Source organism: Meleagris gallopavo, chromosome 15 (assembly GCF_905368555.1).
Source record: "Meleagris gallopavo chromosome 15, MGAL_WU_HG_1.1, whole genome shotgun sequence".
NCBI classification, from domain to species: domain Eukaryota; kingdom Metazoa; phylum Chordata; class Aves; order Galliformes; family Phasianidae; genus Meleagris; species Meleagris gallopavo.
The window spans coordinates 12,597,545-12,615,898 of NC_139418.1; the positions used below are offsets into that span (position 1 = coordinate 12,597,545).

Below are 18,354 nucleotides of genomic sequence, written 5' to 3' on the forward strand. Positions count from 1 at the left end.
CTTACCATCAGATAATGGCCAGCATCATAGGTGTGGTGTCCACAGGTCATCTGGGTACACCAGGACCCCCGCTCACCTGGTGATGAGGGCACACAAGGACCCTACAGCCACAGCGTGCTTTGCAGTGCCCCAGCCAACATAGTCAAAAGCCACTGGGAAGGGGCTGGTGGTGTCCAGGAGGTGGTAGGGCATCATCAAGGTGAGGGCAGCAGATACTCCAAAGTATGCCAGGAAGCAGACGAGGAGGGAAAGGATGATGCCCATGGGGATGGATCTCTGTGGGTCCCTCACTTCTTCCCCTGAGGAGGACAAGGTGAGGCTGGGGAGTGGATCTGCAGCATCTGCATGGGTGCAGAAGATTTACCACCATAGTGGAATTCACAACTCCATCACCTCTGGCTCACCTGTGGTAGCAATGCAGTCAAACCCAACAAAAGCATAGAAACAGGTGGCAGCTCCAGCCAAGATGCCAGTGAAACCATACGGCATGAAGCCTCCCACCCCAAAGACACCAGTTTTGTTGTCAGACATGGATTGGTTCCTGTGAGGAAGAAGAGAAGGAAGAGTCAGACGGCATAAAGGGGTCTCAGGATGGGACTTTGGCTCTAAGGCGTATTGTCAACAGAGCATGGAGAAATAAAGGAGAAAGTGGGATTTCCTAGGAGAGAGCATTAGGGGGCCACCCATCCATCCACAACCCCATGAAGGCAGCACTGGGTTGCAGAGCCACTCATACCCGGCCCCATGGGCTGCCCAGGGCAGGTCCTCTTCCCGCAGCTGCCAGTTGCTCAGGTCGCCTTTGATGAAGCCACTGGCTGTGATGAAGAGCAGGATGAGTACATTGAGGGCAGTGAAAGCTTTGTTGATTGTGGTGGACTCCTTCACTCCAAAGGAAAGCAGCCCTGGGGAGAAGAGCACAAAGCTGTCTGTGCCCTTGGGGTGACACTACGGTGAACATAACTGGGGATGGTAGAAATGAAGGACAGCAGTGGGATCCTCCTGCCCAGTAGGCTGGTGTGGGGCAAGCACATTACCTGCTAGCAGCACCACCAGGCATGCAGCAAGGACATCGGGATGCTCCGCCAGCCCTGCGGAGTTGATGGGGGCATGGGCATCCAAAAACCTCCCCATCCTCTTGCCAAGGAGTTCATCAAAGGTAGCACTCCAGGCTCGAGCAACGCTGGCGGTACCTGGGGAGAGGTGATGGTGTTGACTTGGGCACTGCTGGGGATGCTTCCAATGGAGCTAGGCAAACCCACAGCCACCAAGCACTGGAAGGGTCAGAAGTGCCCTATACCGATGACATAGGACAGCAGCAGATTCCACCCAGCAATGAACGCCCACAGCTCGCCCACTGTCACATAGCAGTAGAGATAAGCAGAGCCGGCCATGGGCACGCGCGCCCCGAATTCGGCATAGCACAACCCAGATAAAATGGACACAATGGCTGCAATCAAGAAAGAAATAATGATACTGGGGCCGGAGGTGGTCTTGGCCACGTCCCCCACCAGTACGTAGACACCAGCTCCCAGCGTGCTGCCCACTCCCAGTGCAACCAGGTCAGAGGGGGAAAGGCAGCGGCGGAGGCTGGAGGGCACCGAGCCGCCCGGGGTCTTCCTGCGGAAGAGCAGCATCCAGGTGGAAAGCAGGCGGCCCCAACACGGCATCTGCAGGAGAGCAAAGAGATAGTGTGAGGATGCTGCATTGGGGGATGGCCTCAGAGGGCACCGGGGGGGACCACTGGCTGCCACAGGGATGTTCCCACTGCACCATAAACACACCATAACGCATCTCAGGCAGGGGACCGTGATTGCCAATGTCACCGAAAAGGATGTCAGCCTTGCAGCAATCCCACACTGGTGGACATTGGTGCTCTGGGTGGTGCTGGGATCTGCATGCCTTCCCCTGGGAGCTCCCAGGACCACAGCGAAGGGCACCGCATGCCTTCACATTCCCGTGGTGCTGCACTGTGCAGCATGGAGTTTGGTCCCATAATCTGCTCTTCAAGGGTCCAGGAGCTCAGTCAGACACCCAGCCTGCCTTCCCACCCCACCCCCAGCTGCATTTCCCCATTGCACACCATCAGTCCCACTCAGACCACTTTTCCCTGATCATTTTGTTTTAATCAGAAGGTTATCAAAATCTAAAACATCTTCCTGGTAAGACCAACTACTCACCCTGGCAATCCTTTAGGAAAACTTCTCCAGCTGCAAAGTGAGCCTCAGACAGCCCCAGCAGCATCTGTGCTCACCCCTTGGGCTTAAATCCCTTTGGGAACACCCTGATCCTCCCTCTGCCCACCGCCCCTGCCCTCCGCTGACCACCGCTCTTGCAGTACAATGGGAAATCTATGCAGAAATATTTTTCCCATAATGCCTTCCAAACCGTACACACGAGCACACAATGCTAATGGGCTCAGGGACATCAGTGAGGGGTTTCCATTGTTTCAAAGCTGCTGGGGCAGGTGGAAGGGGGAAGCTCTTCTCTCCCTCTCCCTTTTCATGGTTGCTGCAACAGCAGCACCCATCCAGATTTGGGGGGTGCACTCAGGCAGTGACATCTCCATTGGAAGGGGACATCAGTAGGGAGGGGATAAAGCAAGGAATTACACAGAGCACACAAAGCACAGAGGCATGCTCTAAGCCCCACATCCCCAGTGCACCCCCTGAGCACCTCTGGGGCACTGAGCACAGCGTGGCACCAGGAGGAGAGCGGGGCCATCGTCCTGCAGCACAGCACAGACTGAACAAAGCCACATTTGTCACCCACGCAGCCTCACGAGTGAGGTCTCCAGCCACCAACGCCTTCCCTAGGGAACATTGCCCTGGGGGGGAACAACAGGGCAGGGGAGAGCAGTATGAGTGGCTCCCGACAATAGGGTGTCTGTGGTTCCCTGTGGGACAGCCCAATCCCATGCTGGCCATGGGCCATGTCACAGCCCACCTGGGGTCAGTGTTAGAGCCTGCGTGATGCCAAGGGTTTAGGTGTCAGCACCATGCATCTCAAAGTGGCCCACGTTTCCTTGTGCTGCTGTCACAGCAGGGACATCACTGTACCCTGTGCTGGTTGGGGAAACGTGCTGGCGGGGAGCAGGGGCTCACCTTGGTGCAATGGGGGCTGCAGAAAGGGAGCACCGTGCAGATGCTCAGCCTGCAACTCCACCCATGGCTTTGCTGCAAGGTCTTTGCTCTGTGTTTGCAGGGGGACCGAGCAGCTCTCCCTGCAGCACCCAACTCCTGCCTCACGTATGCCTGCAGCATCCAGCTCAGCATCTCGCAGCTTGCTCAGCACCTTCCCCTTAGCAGAAAAGGGGGAAAAGCCTCCCTTGGCTTTGGCAGAGGGCATCAGGGATGGGTGCTGCCTGCTCTGTGCAGGAGGGGGCTGAGTGCTGCAGGCGGAGATGTCCGGCAGAAGGAGCGGGGAGTGGGGCACCCTGGTGTTATCCTGGAGAGTGGCAGCAATGAAATTTCTGCAGCTGAAACATCATCCCTGTGGTCCCCCAGCAACCCCACAGCCTCACACACCTCTGGGGTTTCCTACCACCATCCCCAAGCCCTGGCAGGGACGGGCGGCATCGGGTCACCCCACACTGTGCTCATCCAAAATCACGGGGCTGGGATGGGGAGGGTGGGAGCGCAGCTCTGACCCCAAAGCCACGGCGGGCGGGGATTGGGGCCGGCAGCAGTGACGTTGTTAGGAGGGAAGGAACAGCTGCACAGCAAGGACGGGCACACGGCCACCAGTACGCCAGCAGCGCGCCTGGCTGCTCCACTACCCAACAGGCCTCGGCCGTGCTGGTAAGTGCGAGCTGCCGTGCAAGGGGCGTGCAAAGCAAAGGCACCGCGGTGCAGTGCAAGGGGAGAGGGGAGGGAGGGGGAAGCGATGGTGAGGGGTGAGAGATGCAAGCAGAGGGGGGGCTGAGGGGACGCTGGCAACCAGCCCCTTCTTTTTCTTTTTTTTTTTTTCTTTTCCTTTTTTTTTTCTTTTTTTCTTTTTTTTTTTAAACTTTATTTGCAAAGCCATTCCTTTCTAACAAAAGCTGTGGCTGCTCTGCTGTGGGTGGAGAGGTTTGGGGGCACTTTTAGGGCACAGACGTTGCTGTGGGGCCAGGGCCCATGGGTGTGTCCGGCAGTGGGGATGTGGCTTTGTGCGCTCTGAGCTGCACAAACACCCATCACCGTGCCCTGGACACCCACACCTGCCCTCCACGGATGGAAATCTCATTTATTTTATTAACGGTAAAGTTTTGTGCAGGGAAACGCCCCAAATGCACTTTAGCGCAGGGGACTTTTGGCATTAGGGTGTGGCAGGGGAACTCGGGGACCCCCCCCCTTCCTCAATGGGGGACACATCCTCAACATTTCCAACCCCATGGAGCACTTTTTCCTCCCTGAGGCAGGGTGAGAAGTGCTGGGTGTGCCACAGCCTCTGCCGTGCTGCAGTGACAGCCCCAGAGCCACGGTGTGGGCCAGGGCAGGATCCGGCCATCTGCACCGGGATTTTGGCAAGGGCTCACAAGGGGCTGAGAGTGGCCGCAAAACAGGGGTGATGCAGATGGAACAGATGGTGTGGGTGCATCATTTAGGGCCACTTTTGGCCCACGGGCACAGAGCTCTCCATCAGGCTGGGTTGGGGGCTGCATGGAGCTTCAGTCACTTGGGGAAGAGCTGGAGCCATTCTCTGGGTCTCCACAGATGTGTCAGCCCCACGGTGAGCTCTGCTATGAAGGACAGCAGGCACACTGCAGGCACTGGGTGTGGCAGGGCACTCACTGCTGTGATGAACAGGGCGGACTCAGCCTGGCTGCTGCATGCAGAGAGAGAGGGACCACTGTGCCTGGGCTTCCTCTGTGCCTAGAGAGGATGAAGCCCACATCCCCTGCGACACAGAGAATCTTGAGAGGCACTGGAAGCATGCGCAGGCCAAGGGCTGGGATCCGTGGCACCCATCTGGTGCACTGCAGCCCTGCTGCAATCCTGGGACTCTCCCAGAGCTGAAAAGAGAAGGCAGCAGCTCAGCTTTTCTGCAAGACTTCCTGCCCTGGCAAGGATGCTTGCGGAAATGCTCAGTGCCAGAAGGTGCCCTGCAGCACGGGCAGGGCCTCACTCTCCTCTGCTGTCTGCCCTCCCAAAGACATGGGGTGAAGCTGGGTGAATTTGTGTGCTTTCCCCCTGCTTGCTGCCCGGCTGGAAGCCCAGAGGGGCCCAGCTGTGCCTTGTGCTTCAGTGCAATGTGTCGCAGAGGGAGGGCAGCACTGGCAGAGCGTGATGGGGACCAAAGGCTCAGATGGTGCTCAGGGACTCGTGCAGGTCCACCCTCCATTTTCCAGCTGTTTCTCTCCCTCCAACAGCTTTCTCAGAATTGCCTGGGGACTTTCTCCGTGGGGGTGGGGAAAGCTTACATTGAGACAGACTGCAGCTATAAATGGTGTTGGTTGTTAGAAAACAACCCACTTGTTACCCTGGAAACCTCAGAAACCCATCTGGGTTTCCGGAGCTCCGCTCTGTGTGCTGAGCTGATGACAGTGCTGATTTGGTGTGCAGAAGCCCAGGTACTGCCTGGTCCCATACGGCAGCAGGGATTCCCCAGGCATCCCTGAAGCCATGGTGCCTTCAGGGCCACTGGGATGCACGGTCACAGCCCAGCAGCACGGGAGCATCACGGGGCATGGCAAGGAGGTGGGATCAGCACTGCAGCGTGCTCCTCAAAGAGGATGCTCAGCCCATTTCCACATATTCAGCACTTTCTTCCCCTCCTGGGTTCTTTTCTGCAGCAGCAGGAAATTGTGCAGGCACACATCATCCCCACTGCTCCCATCTTGCTGCCAGGAGCTCAGCTGTGGTCACTCCGTGGTCACCCTACAGTGCCCTGGAGGGGACAGGGTACACCAAGCTGTCTGTTCTGAGAGATGGTGCAGGGTACCAGGGGATGCTTTGGCTCACGTCTGTTTTTCTGCTCCCTCCTGCAGCTCCTCTGTGCCCTCATCCCTGTGATTCCCATGGCACCCAAAGGAAAGGTATAACGTCTGCACTCTATGGGATGCTTGGGTGGGATGGGTTCTGGGAGGCCATGGGAGTGTTGCCCCCAGGGCTGGAATAGCAGCCTGTGGTGTGGGGGTGTGGTGTGGGGTCTGTGCACATTCTGGTCTCCCCAGGCAACACCAGCAGATGGGGATAATGCTGGCAGGGAGAACTAGGGGCAGCCAGGGGCAAAAATCCCCTGGGACCACAGTGGGATGGGAGAGAGAAGAGGCTGACTGCCCTGCTGCTCACCATTCCCTTTAGGAAACACACAGTTATTGCCTAAAGTCCGACAAACCACGGCATCTCACTTAGTGGTTGCCTCTGAGTGGGGAACTGAGGCACAGTGCGAGTGAGCATCGGTGGTCCAGAACCCAAGCAGCTGCTGCGGGTGGGAGCGGAGACACGCTGGGAATTTTGCCTCCGCCCCACCAGTCCCAGCCTGGCTTATTTTTAGCTCTGAGATGAGTCAGAGGCTGGAGGAGGGGAGGTGGGGGGCCCTGAGCTGCTGGAGCAGGGGGACGGAGGGCTTGGAGGTGTGGGAAGGCACAGCAGGATGGATGCTGCTTCCCTCCCCAGCAATGTTCTGCACCTCCTCGGGGCTCTGCAGGGAGCAGAGGGTGACGCACCTACCTCCTGCCTCAGTTTCCCTGATTCCCACCACACAGCACTGCAGCGAGGTGCTGGCTTTGCCCGCCAGCTCTGTGTCACCCACCCATGAGATCCCAGCATCCTTCAGCCACCCTTGTCCCTTCTTGCTGCCTGTGGGCACCTCCCTTTCCCCACATCTCCTTGTCAGTGCCATGTGTGTGCTGGCAGCAGGAGGGTCTGGAGCTGCCGGGAAGTGGGGCTAAATGCAGCTCTCGAATGAATCAGCTGCAACACGATCTGCACCCATGCCTGCACGTCTCCCTTGAGGACAGTGTCTTCTCTCTGCAAGCCCTGGTCCCCAGCCCCATTCCCTTTCCCCTGTGAAACTGATAAAGGAATTCTACTGCTCTTCCCACAGCAGATATGTGTCCAGTTCCTTATACCACAGCGTTGTGTCAGTTTCAGATCTGCTTCCATCCCAGGCTTGTGCTGACAATGTGCAGGGTCTGACTCAAGGCTCCACTGGGGTGACTGACCTTGGGCAAAGTTAACCTGGGGACAGAAACCCCAGCCCCTGCTCTTTCCAGTCCCTGCCTCATTGCTTGGACCCCATGCAGAGCTCAGGCATCCTCAGCATCTTGAGGGTTTTCCTGCTCATGACAGGAGGCAGAGAAAATGACTTCCTTTTGTTTGCTTTGGGTGTGCCCTGCTAATTCCCTGAAACCCTGCTGCCTTGCAGGGGTTCCTGCATTCAGGGGTCTCCTTGGAGCTTCTCCTTTCAGCTGCCCAAACCCTCTGAGATGCCCTCAGGAGAGCCAACAGGACTGCTAACAAACACCTGGGTCAGGGAGGGCTGCATTCAGCTTAACCTTGGGCAAACAGAGAGCGGTGCCAGCAAAATACAAGTGGGAAGGTCACGGTCTGCACGGACATGAAACACAAACAATTTATACAGCAAGGAGAACAAACAGGAAAGGAAACAACTGGAAAGAAGAACAGTGTTTGGGTTTGAGGCTGAGCTCAGCAGTCCCAGCCCAAGGCACGAGCCAGCCTCATTCTGCTGCCCCTCAGCCTTCAGTTCCTCTTCCCCCCCACTGAAGCACAGGTCGTGGGCTGCCCTCCCCCTGCATCTCCTTGCTTCCTCCCTCCCAGGTTTACAGGGGCTCGGTGAAGGACTTCCCAGGCTTCAATGCCAGCCAGGATGCAGATGCCTTGTACAATGCCATGAAGGGATTTGGTATGGATGCTCCTCGAGGCTGTCACCCCAGGACCACCCTGATGTCCTTTAGTTGCCAACTGCATGCTGGGTGCCCCGCATCGCAACCCTTCCAGCTGTTTTGTTCAGCAGCATGCCAGGATTGCTCCCGGCTCCCTCTCCCCTTCCTCCCCACAACTCTGCTTCTCCTCCCGCCCTGAGCCAGCAGCAGCTTTGGGCATGTTGGGATGGTGATGGTGAGGCCAAAATGGGGTGGGAACCAGCCATGGGGCCAGACACAGCCACCTGACTTTCCCCACAGGCAGTGACAAGGATGCCATCCTCGACCTCATCACATCCCGCAGCAACAAGCAGCGTGTGGAGATCTGCCAAGCCTACAAGTCCCAATATGGGAAGGTAACAGCAGAAATGAGATCTGATCCAGACCCCGAATGCTGCATCCTGCACCCTCAGGGGATGCTGTGCAGCCAAAGGCATCTCAGCCCCTTCATCCTTTTCCTTGTCCTCCCCCAGGACCTCATTGCAGACCTCAAGTATGAGCTGACGGGCAAGTTTGAGCGGCTGATTGTAAGCTTGATGAGGCCTCCAGCTTATAGTGATGCCAAGGAGATCAAAGATGCCATCGCAGTAAGGGCTGAGCAGCCTCTGGGAGCTCTTTGGGGATGCCCCCAGCTCTCCCCGCTGCTCACAGGGCTGTGTGTCTGTGCTCGAAGGGTGTCGGCACGGATGAGAAGTGCCTCATTGAGATCCTCGCCTCCCGCACCAACCAGGAGATCCACGACCTGGTGGCTGCCTACAAGGACGGTGAGGGCTGGGGAAGGGCAGGGTCAGAACTAAGGGGATCTCAGCTCCCCCAGCGCTGAATTTTCCATCTTTCACTAGCATACGAGAGAGACCTGGAGGCTGACATCGTTGGGGACACATCAGGCCACTTCAAGAAGATGCTTGTTGTCCTGCTCCAGGTATGTCTGTCTGTCTGTCCAGCCTCAGCCAGTAGTGGGTGCTTCACCCAGCAGGGCTGAGCCCATAGCCATCCCACAGGGCGCCAGGGAGGAGGACGATGTGGTGAGCGAGGACTTGGTGGAGCAGGATGCCAAGGTGAGGCTCATAGGTGGCATCTGAGTAGGGTGGCATCGGGATGAGCCAGACCTGGGGCTGCAAAGCGTGCAAGTAGCACTCTGATTCAGGCTCTCTGCCCCCTCCCCATTCCATAAGGACCTGCTGGAAGCTGGTGAGCTGAAGTGGGGCACTGATGAAGCTCAGTTCATCTACATCCTGGGCCGGCGGAGCAAGCAGCACCTCCGTATGGGTGAGCACCTGCAGGGCTTGGGCACCTCCTGCCAAGGCCACCTGCATGGACCCATGGGGCCTGACTTCTACTGGAGCATACTGCATGCCCCAGAAAGGACTGGGCTGACCCGCAGGAGGGATGGGGACGTCCAAGCCACTGGAACACCATACCCACAGAGTGGTTTATACCCTAAAGGGGTGCTGCTCCATTCCTGGTAGCCCCAAAAGGGCTCAGCATCCAACACTCTACTCTCATAATGCAGTCTTTGATGAGTACATGAAGATTTCGGGGAAGCCAATCGAGAGGAGCATCCGGGGAGAGCTCTCTGGTGACTTCGAGAAGCTGATGCTGGCAGTGGGTATGGTGGTGCAGTTGGGTGGTGAAACCATCACTGGCGTTGCTGGGGCTGCATGGTGCAGCACGAGCACCAGTGGGATTGGGGGGTGGCTGTGCTGGGCAGGCTGCCATTGTCCCCCCCTTCACTTTGCCCATTTCCCCTGCAGTGAAGTGCATCAGAAGCACAGCAGAGTATTTTGCTGAAAGGCTCTACAAGGCCATGAAGGTGGGTACATCACCCCAGCCCAAGGAAATCTCCCCTCACCATGCCAATGAGTGGCTGTGAAGCCAGGACTTGTGTCTTGGGACCTCAGATCTTCCTACAAAGGACTCACCAGACTTGGGACTGAGGGAAACCCAATAGAGAACCCCATATCCAAGCATCCTTCCCAGTCTGAGTGGGTTTGCAGTTCCAGGGCTTGACACAAGGGATGCTCCATTGCAGGGGTTGGGCACAAGGGACAACACTCTGATCCGCATCATGGTGTCACGCAGCGAGATTGACATGCTGGACATCCGGGAGGTGTTCAGGACCAAGTACGAGAAATCTCTCCACAACATGATAAAGGTGAGGGCTGGGGGGTCCTGCTCTCCCACTGCTGCCTCCCTCCCAGTGCTGAGCATGGGGCAGCCCAGGTGCCAGGGCTCCAGCTCGAGGGGACAGCTCGGGGAACCCCTCTCCCTGTGCCATTCCTACGGCACCATCCTGTGACCACAGTGCATCCCTGTCATGCACCATCATCCATCTTTGTCCATCCTTCCAGGAGGACACCTCTGGAGAGTACAAGAAGGCTCTGCTGAAGCTGTGCGGAGGGGATGATGAGTAAGAACACCTGCCACCCCCTTTTTCATCCATCCTTGTCCCTCTGGGGCTGGGTACAAACCTATGGTTTGGTTCCCTGCGGAGCACCCAGCTGGGTCTGGTGACCCTGTGTCCCCTTAACATTCCCACCACTGATGCCACGGTCCCTTCCACTTGCCCCATGCGCAGCACATGGTGGCTGTGGAACCCTGGGGATGTGCAGGACGGGGTGGCTGCAGGGCAGGGGGCAACTCACTGTCTGCCTGTCCTTGCCATCCCGTTGCAGTGCCGCAGGTGAGTTCTTCCCCGAGGCAGCGCAGGTGGCCTATCGGATGTGGGAGCTTAGCGCGGTGGCCAAAGTGGAGGTCAGCACCTTCAGCCCCCACCCCTAGCCTCCTCTGCTCGCCGCCAGCTTGGGAACCGCCTGCTCCCTTCTGTCACGGGGCACAACCCTGTGTCCCCTCTCTACCTCTTGCTGTGTGCCTTCTTTCAACTCTTTTGGCTCTTTGGTTTTGGGCACAATGTCAGATCAGCGTAACCTTGCAGGGCTAGCCACTCCTGTCCCCACTAACCCGTCTTTCAGAAGCCTCTCTCACTGAGGCAGCAGCTCCTGCATGTCTGTGTGATGCAGCCCGCACAGCCCCGGGGCACTCACCCCAGAGCAAGGGGACCCAGGGCACAGTTGGTGGGACCTGCATGTGGCCAGAGGTACCTAGGACACAGTACTTTATGGCGGGCAGAGAGATGCCCAGAGGGTTGGGAGCCCCGGTGCTGTGCTGGGAGTTGTGTAAGGACACAGGGCATGATTTCTTTCTGTGCCCCTCTCCTGGCTCTCAGCTGATGAGGTCTCAGTGCTAGGGGATGGTAAAAAGCAGCACACCGAGACGCAGGGGGCTGCCTGCCACCTGCTCCCCTCTCTCTGCTGCCTGGCTATGGTTTACCCTCAGATGGAAGGGGTGATGGTATTGGGGACATCCTCACCCAGCTCCAGGTGCTCGCACTAACCCACCACTGCTTTGGCTTGGGCTTGCTGGGTGGCACTGTCCCTTTCTCCATCCTTCCTTCCTCCCATCCTGCTGCCTACGGGCGAATCCACACACTCTGTATCTCCACAGCTGCGAGGAACCGTGCAGCCCGTGGGCAACTTCAATGATGATGGTGATGCGCAGGTGCTGCGGAAGGCAATGAAGGGCCTGGGTAAGTGCACCCAGCCCCATGCTGACCCCATGGGGAGATGCTCCCCAACAGATCCTCGGGCAGAAAACCCATGCAGGGCTGCAGAATAGCCCTGGGACAATAAAGCATGAGCTTTGTAGCTATGTAAGCTCCTCCTCCTCATGCACCAGTTTGCAGGGGATGACAATGTGCATGGCTTTATTGGACCCTTGGAGCCCCTCACCTGCATCTCTGCTGTCGTTGCAGGCACGGATGAAGGGGCCATCATTGAGGTGCTCACACAGAGAAGCAATGCCCAGAGGCAGCAGATTCTGAAGGCCTACAAGGCTCACTATGGCAGGGTACCGCTGGCTTCTCCCGCCCTGATCCATTGCTCTGCCGGTGTCCTTCCCTCCTCAACGTCATTTCCTCGCTGCAAGAAATCCTGCTGGGGCCTTCCTGGCTGCCTCCCTCCACACATTTCTCCCTGCTGCTGCATTGGACTGTCCCTGCAGAAGGAGCTGGTGCACCAAATATCCCATTGCTTTTGTAGGATCTGCTGGCAGACCTGAAGTCAGAGCTATCAGGAAGCCTGGCCAAGCTGATCCTCGGGCTCATGCTGACACCGGCGCAGTACGATGCCAAGCAGCTGAGGAAGGCAGTGGAGGTGGGTGTCATAGTGATGCCATTGGCTTCTGCATGCACAGACAGCGCGGGTTTTGCTGCATGGACAGGATGAAGGCCTGGCACTGGGAGATGCTCTCTTGCAGGGGGCTGGCACAGACGAGAGCACCCTTATTGAGATCATGGCCACACGGAACAACCAGGAGATCGCAGCAATCAACGAGGCGTACCAGCAGGGTATGGGATGGGTGGGAGTGCTGGGAGCACTGAGGGCCATGCATTTCTCTCCCTTCCACCCGAGCCCCCTTCTCCTTGTGGAACAAGAGCAGCAAGAGCCAGGTTAAATCCACAGCCCCTTCTGCCCCAGAGCCCTCTGGTTTAAAGCAGACAGCTTTGTGGTCCCAGCAGAAAGGCATCAGAGCTGCTGGGCTGGTCCCCACCTCCAGGCATAGAGGCATCTAGAGGATGACCATACCAAGCCCAGGAACAAAGAGAACCCACGGGTGGGTCACAGGGACAGTGGGTGCTGGTGGGTGGCAGGGCTCAGCTGTCCCCTTGCCCTCAGCCTACCACAAGAGCCTGGAGGATGACCTGAGCTCTGACACGTCGGGACACTTCAAGAGGATCCTCGTCTCCTTGGCTCTGGTATGGACAGCTCTCATGTGGGGCATGGTCCTGTTGCAGGGACCATGTGGGGATGTGGCTGTGGGTTGGGAATGCCCTGTCTGTCCTCCCCTCACCTGGGACTTTCCCAGATTTCTTCCCCAAATCTCCATGATTTTTGCACTGACCCACAGGGCAATCGTGATGAGGGACCAGAGAACCTCACACAGGCGCATGAAGATGCCAAGGTGAGAACCTTACAAGCTGTTTGTATAGGATCAAGGGCATTGCATCCTCAGGGCAACATATGGTGCTCTGCAAGCTGCAGGGAGAAATGGCAAGTGAAGGAATGTCAGCTCTCAGGACTGATTTCTGCAGCTCTGCCTGATGCCCTGGGTGATGCTCCTCCATGCACATACAGCAGCCTCAGGGAGCACCCAGCCAGAGCTGCACTGCTCCTTGTGCAGAGTGGCTGCTTTGGGGTTCCAAAGCACACAGCAATACTGAAACAAGGATCTTCAGCTTCAAAAGCAGCTTTGGGCTGGCCTGCAGGAGGCACTCAACTCTTTGCCTTGTGCATGGGGAAGCACTGAAGCTTATGCTACTTTGCATCTCACCAGTGTTCAGGATGCTGCCCCAAACCATCCCCTGGTCTTTACTGGGTGATGATGAGTCAAGACCAGATGGGGAGGGCTGAGAGAGCAGAATTGGGGTGCTGGACCCATCGCCTGGGGTCCTGTTCTTTCAGGTCGAGACTTCTCCAAGGGTGATGGAGAGATTGGTGGCTGCATGTCCTGCACTGCAGCCATATCCTGCTCCCTGAGGCTGCCTCCCCATTCTGCAGCAGGATGACGCTGGGCTCTTCCCCTCCTTTCCTTCCCTTTGGCTTCGTTTGGCATGTGGTGAAGGATGGGGAGGGGCCCCTTTCTGGGGCAAGCATCGCTCCTTGGGGCCACAGAGCAAGGGGCCACCTTTCCCCAACCTATCATCCCTGTCCTGCCCCAGTGCATGCCATAAGCATGGGGACAGCCGAGCTGCTGCCAGCAGAGGGAGCGGCTGCTTCGCTTCTGCATGTGCTGGTGCTGCTGCTGGTGCTGCTGCGGAGAAAGAGAGAGCCAGGGGTGACGAGCACAGGGATTGCAGCTGGACGGCAGCTGTCCCGGCGCCCGGTGGTGTTCTGCTGCAAAGCAGAGGTGGCTGGTGTGCTCCAGATCTGGGTTGCTTAAATCCAGCCCCAGCTCTGTCCCATTCTCTTAGTCCCCATCAGTCTGGGATCGAACTGGAGAAGGAGATGGGGGATTCTGTGATCAGCTCAGCCTGGGGAAGCAGGGGACAGGTCATTTTGTGGGCTTTTGATAGACTTCCTTCACATTGTCAAAGGAAAGCGAAAGGTTGTGCAGCACCTTCTGATCCTGTTGTCTTCCTGTCTCTCTCTTTCTCTCCACCAGGTTGTTGCTGAGACCCTGGTGAGTGCCTGCCCTATTGCTCCTCAGCCTTCTGCATATTTCTGAGAGCTGCAGTCCATGGGTGCAGGGCTAGGGCTGGGGGTTCCTGTGTCTGGCAGCTCTGAGTTCCCTGTGCACTATTGGTCATCCACTTCAAAAGATGGAAAGAATACCCTAACGACAAGCATTCCATTTTTTTTCATAAAAACTGGAGAACGTCACTTTTTCTCAGACATAATGCGTGGTTGTGCAGCTGGGAACCTTCACATCTAGGAAGAGCTGACTGACATCCCTCCCCCTGCCCCCCTCCTCACTCTCTCCTCCTCCCATAGAAACTTGCTGACGTTGCCAGCAATGACTCCAGCGACTCCCTGGAGACCCGCTTCCTCAGCATCCTCTGCACCCGCAGCTATCCGCACCTCCGCAGAGGTAGGACTGCCCCGCTCCTCCCTGCTGAGGGAGATGTGGCACTGAGGGACATGGTTTAGAGGGCACAGTAGTGATGAGTCAGTGGTTGGACTTGATGACCTTGGTGGTCTTTTCTAACCTTAATGATTCTATGACTATGATTTTGTCATTCTGTGCTGGATCCTGCCTGTGGCACAAGTGCTCTGATCCTTGGGTGGCTCCATATCTCCAACAGCGATGGGGACGAGGCAGTGGGAGGAGATAGCATAGCCCCCCATTTGGGGTGGTCAGTTGGGGTCATCCAAGCTTGTCCCATACTGTCCAGAAACCTCCGTATTTGAGGCTTGGGTCTCCCGGGGCTGGGACAAGTGCTTGGTGCTGATCTTTCCTTTCCCCATCCCAAGTGTTCCAGGAGTTCATCAAAATGACCAACCACGACGTGGAGCACGCCATCAGGAAGCGGATGTCAGGAGATGTGAGAGATGCCTTTGTGGCTATCGGTCAGTGCACGGCACCAGGCAGCAGCCCCTTTGCCTGCTTCCTCCCTGCTTTGGGACAGGGAGGCTCACAGCACGGCGTGGGGTTGGGACATATACAAGGCATCCTATGGGACTATGCCTGCACTCAGTTTCTCTTCCCTCTGTGGTGCAGTGCGGAGTGTGAAGAACAAGCCAGCCTTCTTTGCTGACAAGCTCTACAAATCCATGAAGGTACAGATGGGCTCTCCTAGGGAAGCAGGGCTATGGGACCCTCTGGGACTCTGATTTCATCCCATTGTAGCAATGGGGCTTGGCCTCCAATTATCCCCAAGGGAGCAGGACTGAGCTCAAACCAGTTCTGGATTAGTGGAGACACAGGAGCCTCGTGCCATGCCAGCAGCAAGCCCTGCATATGCCCCAGTGGTGACCTCCAACTTGGGCTGTGCTGGATATGCTGAGAGGCTCCCGTGCCCCTCTTTCTGTGTTTATTTGTTCAAGTTCCCTTCCACAGGGTGCCGGCACAGATGAGAGAACTCTCACTCGGATCATGATTTCCCGGAGCGAGATCGACCTGCTCAACATCCGGGGCGAGTTTATAGACCTGTTTGATAAATCTCTGTACCATATGATCGAGGTAAGGGGAGGGTGGCACCCCATTTGACTCAGCACTTTTTCTGGCCAAGTCATAATCTGAGGATTCTTGGGCAGAGAGCACTGAGCCAGATGTCCTCTTGCAGAAGGACACCTCCGGTGACTATCGCAAGGCTCTGCTGGCCCTGTGTGGGGGGGATGACTAGGAGGCCAGGCCAGCCTCGATGTCGTGTCTGAGCCAGCACGTGCACACCCACCGCCTGGATGTCACTGCAGCTTTGGGGGCTTTGGGGGGACGCGGGGTCCTGCGGAGCACAGCTCGTTTCGCACCGGAGAGCAGCACCGCATTGCGGGAGGGGGGCACACGGGGAGGGGACTACGTGGGGGGATTACTGTCTGTCTCAGTGCAAATGCATACACAAATGTGCCACTAGCCCAGGAATTTATCCATATCAGAAATTTATCCATATCAAAAAGATGGTTTTAAATCTCATGAATAAAACCTTACTGTTGCTGACCTTGGGGTGAGACCTGTCCATTTGTTCGTAGAATCGTTTGAGTTGAAATGGAACCTTAAAAGCCATCTGGTCTGACTTCCCTGCAATGAACAGGGACACCTACAGCTCAATCAGGAGCTCGGAGCCCCATCCAGCCTGACCTTGGGTGTCTCCAGGGACAGGACATCCACCACCACTTTAAGCAACTGATGCCTCAAACCCTTATCATCAAAAGGCTGTTAACCACTCCGGGGCTGGCAGCAGTGCATGGATGTCACCCAGAGCCTCTGAAAGCTCTCCCCATACCTCTGAAAGCTCCTGGCAGGTTCTGTGCCGTTCCCCTCTGTGCTGTGGTCAGGGCTGGATCTCGTGCAGATGGGGCTTTCATAAACTAGAGATACACATCAGGCTCGATGGCACCCAGCCGTCCTCACACACAGTTTCCTGTGCTTTCAAGTTGCCAAAACAGCAGTTGAAATGCACATGCCATGCAGGCTACACCCCCAAAGAGTTTATGTTTGCACTTCCCCCAGCTCCCAAAAGGAAAGAACTGGAATTTCCAAAAGTGGGAAATTCCAGCACTTTCAATTGTTTCCAAGTCAGAACAAAAAGTCTTAAATACCCACATTTTCCTCAGAACAGCCTGATGAGGAAAGGCTCACCTTCAAAATATCAAAGCAGCACTAGGAGTAATAACGCAACGTTATTACAGTGTTTCAAACCCAGCTGAGGTCAAACAGCAGCAACATGTAGAGACAAACCACGGAAGCTGACATGCCTTGGTTTGGGGTTACTGCACTGAGCGTTCTCTCAATGTGTTCCTGTAAAACACCCCCTGTGACAAACACGCTTTTCTCGAGGGTGAACAACCCCACTGAACAATTTCACCTTCTGACAGAGATTTCTTAGAACATCCCAAGTTGGGAAGGACCCATAAGGACCACTGAGTCCAACTCCTCCCTTGGCCTTCCCTATACACGTGCAGGGGTGGGCTCCCACCCCACCGATCGCCATAAACCTGTGACCAACCACTCCATCACCCACTGGCTCCGAGCAGCACAGGACCATGTATGAGCCTCAGGGCTGCCCCCAGCCCTGCTGAAGCTGTGACACTGCCAGCACTCCCCAAGAAACCCACCTGATCCCCACATTCCATTTCCCCATGTTAGGAATTTCCCTGGCACCCACTGCCAAAACAATGAGATACCAGAGTCACACAGTGTTTGGGGACAGGGAGGGAGAGCAGGATGGGATTTCCTCCTCAGAGGAACACCCTCCCTTGGAAGATCTCTGGGCAGCTCCTGTTGCCAAGAAGCCTTTGTCCTGCTTTCTGCACCCAGCGTCGCACAATCCATCTGCATCATCTGTTGCTACAGCTGGAAGAGAATGCAGTCAGCAGCATTTGAATTGCTGGAAATACTAGTTAATATCCTATTTAAGCATCAGATATTTAAACATTCAGCCTTCACATTGCAGCGGCCAGCAGCACACCTGGGGCTGCTCACAGTGGGCTGTGCTCTGAGAGAAAGCTGCAAACAGGACTGAACTCAGCAAATTGCTGCCAGTGCCCAAACCGATGGGCACAGAGAAGGGAAAGAAGCAGGAGAGCTGTGAGCAGGGCACGGTCCAGAGGCAGGACCCCACCAGCCACCCACACTGCAGGCATTTAGGGCTGCAGCAGGATCAGGGACTCTCCCCAGCACCCATCTGCTCCGCACGTTGACCAGCAGCACCGGAGGCAAGGGCTCACTTCCAGGCAAACCAGTGCTAGATTTCACAGGTTGCAACATCCAAAAAACCCCACAAGCTTGCATTCTGCATGCAGAGGGCCAGAACTCTGCCTCTGAGTCAGCTCCTGCAGCCACCATACAGCCTCTTAGCTACAAGAGCCCACCAGAAGACACCACGTCTGTGCACGACCTACAGATGCTTGGTTCTTGTCTTGGTTCTTGGCCCAGCACTTCACGCTGCTATTTCAGCGAGCCACTTCCACCTCCTCTGCGATGCACTCCATCCTCTGCAGGGAGAAACCCAGCCAGGGCCTGGCTTTCCTTCTTCTCAAGCCAAAGGAGGAAGAAACAGCTCTGCCACGTGCATACTGCTGAATGCTGTACCCCATGGTGAGAAGAGGCCGGGGAATAGGCGAGCTCTCCACGTGCAGCCAGCCTTGTGCTGCCTTCCCAGGACATGCTGACTGTTGACACATCTGCTTCTTTTCAGGCATTGCAACAGGATAAGACATGGTGTGGGGAGAGCAGAAGAGGGGAAAATCCCCTTTGTGTGAGTTGTTGACCTT

General features: G+C 56.5%; 2 protein-coding genes across 3 annotated transcripts; one reads left to right on the forward strand and one right to left on the reverse strand.

The window, feature by feature from the left end:
* Positions 1 to 523: 523 nt before the first annotated feature.
* Positions 524 to 1,667, reverse strand: LOC100547801 (cationic amino acid transporter 2-like). The gene is made up of 4 exons (XM_085236935.1): positions 1,298 to 1,667; positions 1,035 to 1,190; positions 715 to 902; positions 524 to 541 (listed from the first exon to the last, which is right to left on the reverse strand). The coding sequence occupies exons 1-4, from the start codon at positions 1,665 to 1,667 to the stop codon at positions 524 to 526; spliced, it is 732 nt and encodes a 243-aa protein (XP_085093061.1).
* A 1,999-nt stretch (positions 1,668 to 3,666) lies between these two features.
* Positions 3,667 to 16,078, forward strand: ANXA6 (annexin A6). 2 transcript variants are annotated; one of them, XM_003210394.5, is made up of 26 exons: positions 3,667 to 3,797; positions 5,969 to 6,016; positions 7,764 to 7,848; positions 8,129 to 8,223; positions 8,341 to 8,454; positions 8,541 to 8,631; positions 8,710 to 8,789; positions 8,869 to 8,925; positions 9,043 to 9,136; positions 9,381 to 9,476; positions 9,622 to 9,680; positions 9,900 to 10,022; positions 10,219 to 10,277; positions 10,543 to 10,621; positions 11,372 to 11,453; positions 11,679 to 11,773; positions 11,965 to 12,078; positions 12,182 to 12,272; positions 12,601 to 12,680; positions 12,833 to 12,886; positions 14,087 to 14,104; positions 14,416 to 14,512; positions 14,896 to 14,991; positions 15,143 to 15,201; positions 15,482 to 15,604; positions 15,708 to 16,078. In XM_003210394.5, the coding sequence occupies exons 2-26, from the start codon at positions 5,999 to 6,001 to the stop codon at positions 15,765 to 15,767; spliced, it is 2,019 nt and encodes a 672-aa protein (XP_003210442.2). In that variant the 5' UTR covers positions 3,667 to 3,797; positions 5,969 to 5,998; the 3' UTR covers positions 15,768 to 16,078. The 2 variants fall into 2 exon arrangements, with proteins under 2 accessions (XP_003210442.2, XP_010717451.1); XM_010719149.4 differs by lacking the exon at positions 14,087 to 14,104.
* The last annotated feature ends 2,276 nt before the right edge of the window (positions 16,079 to 18,354 follow it).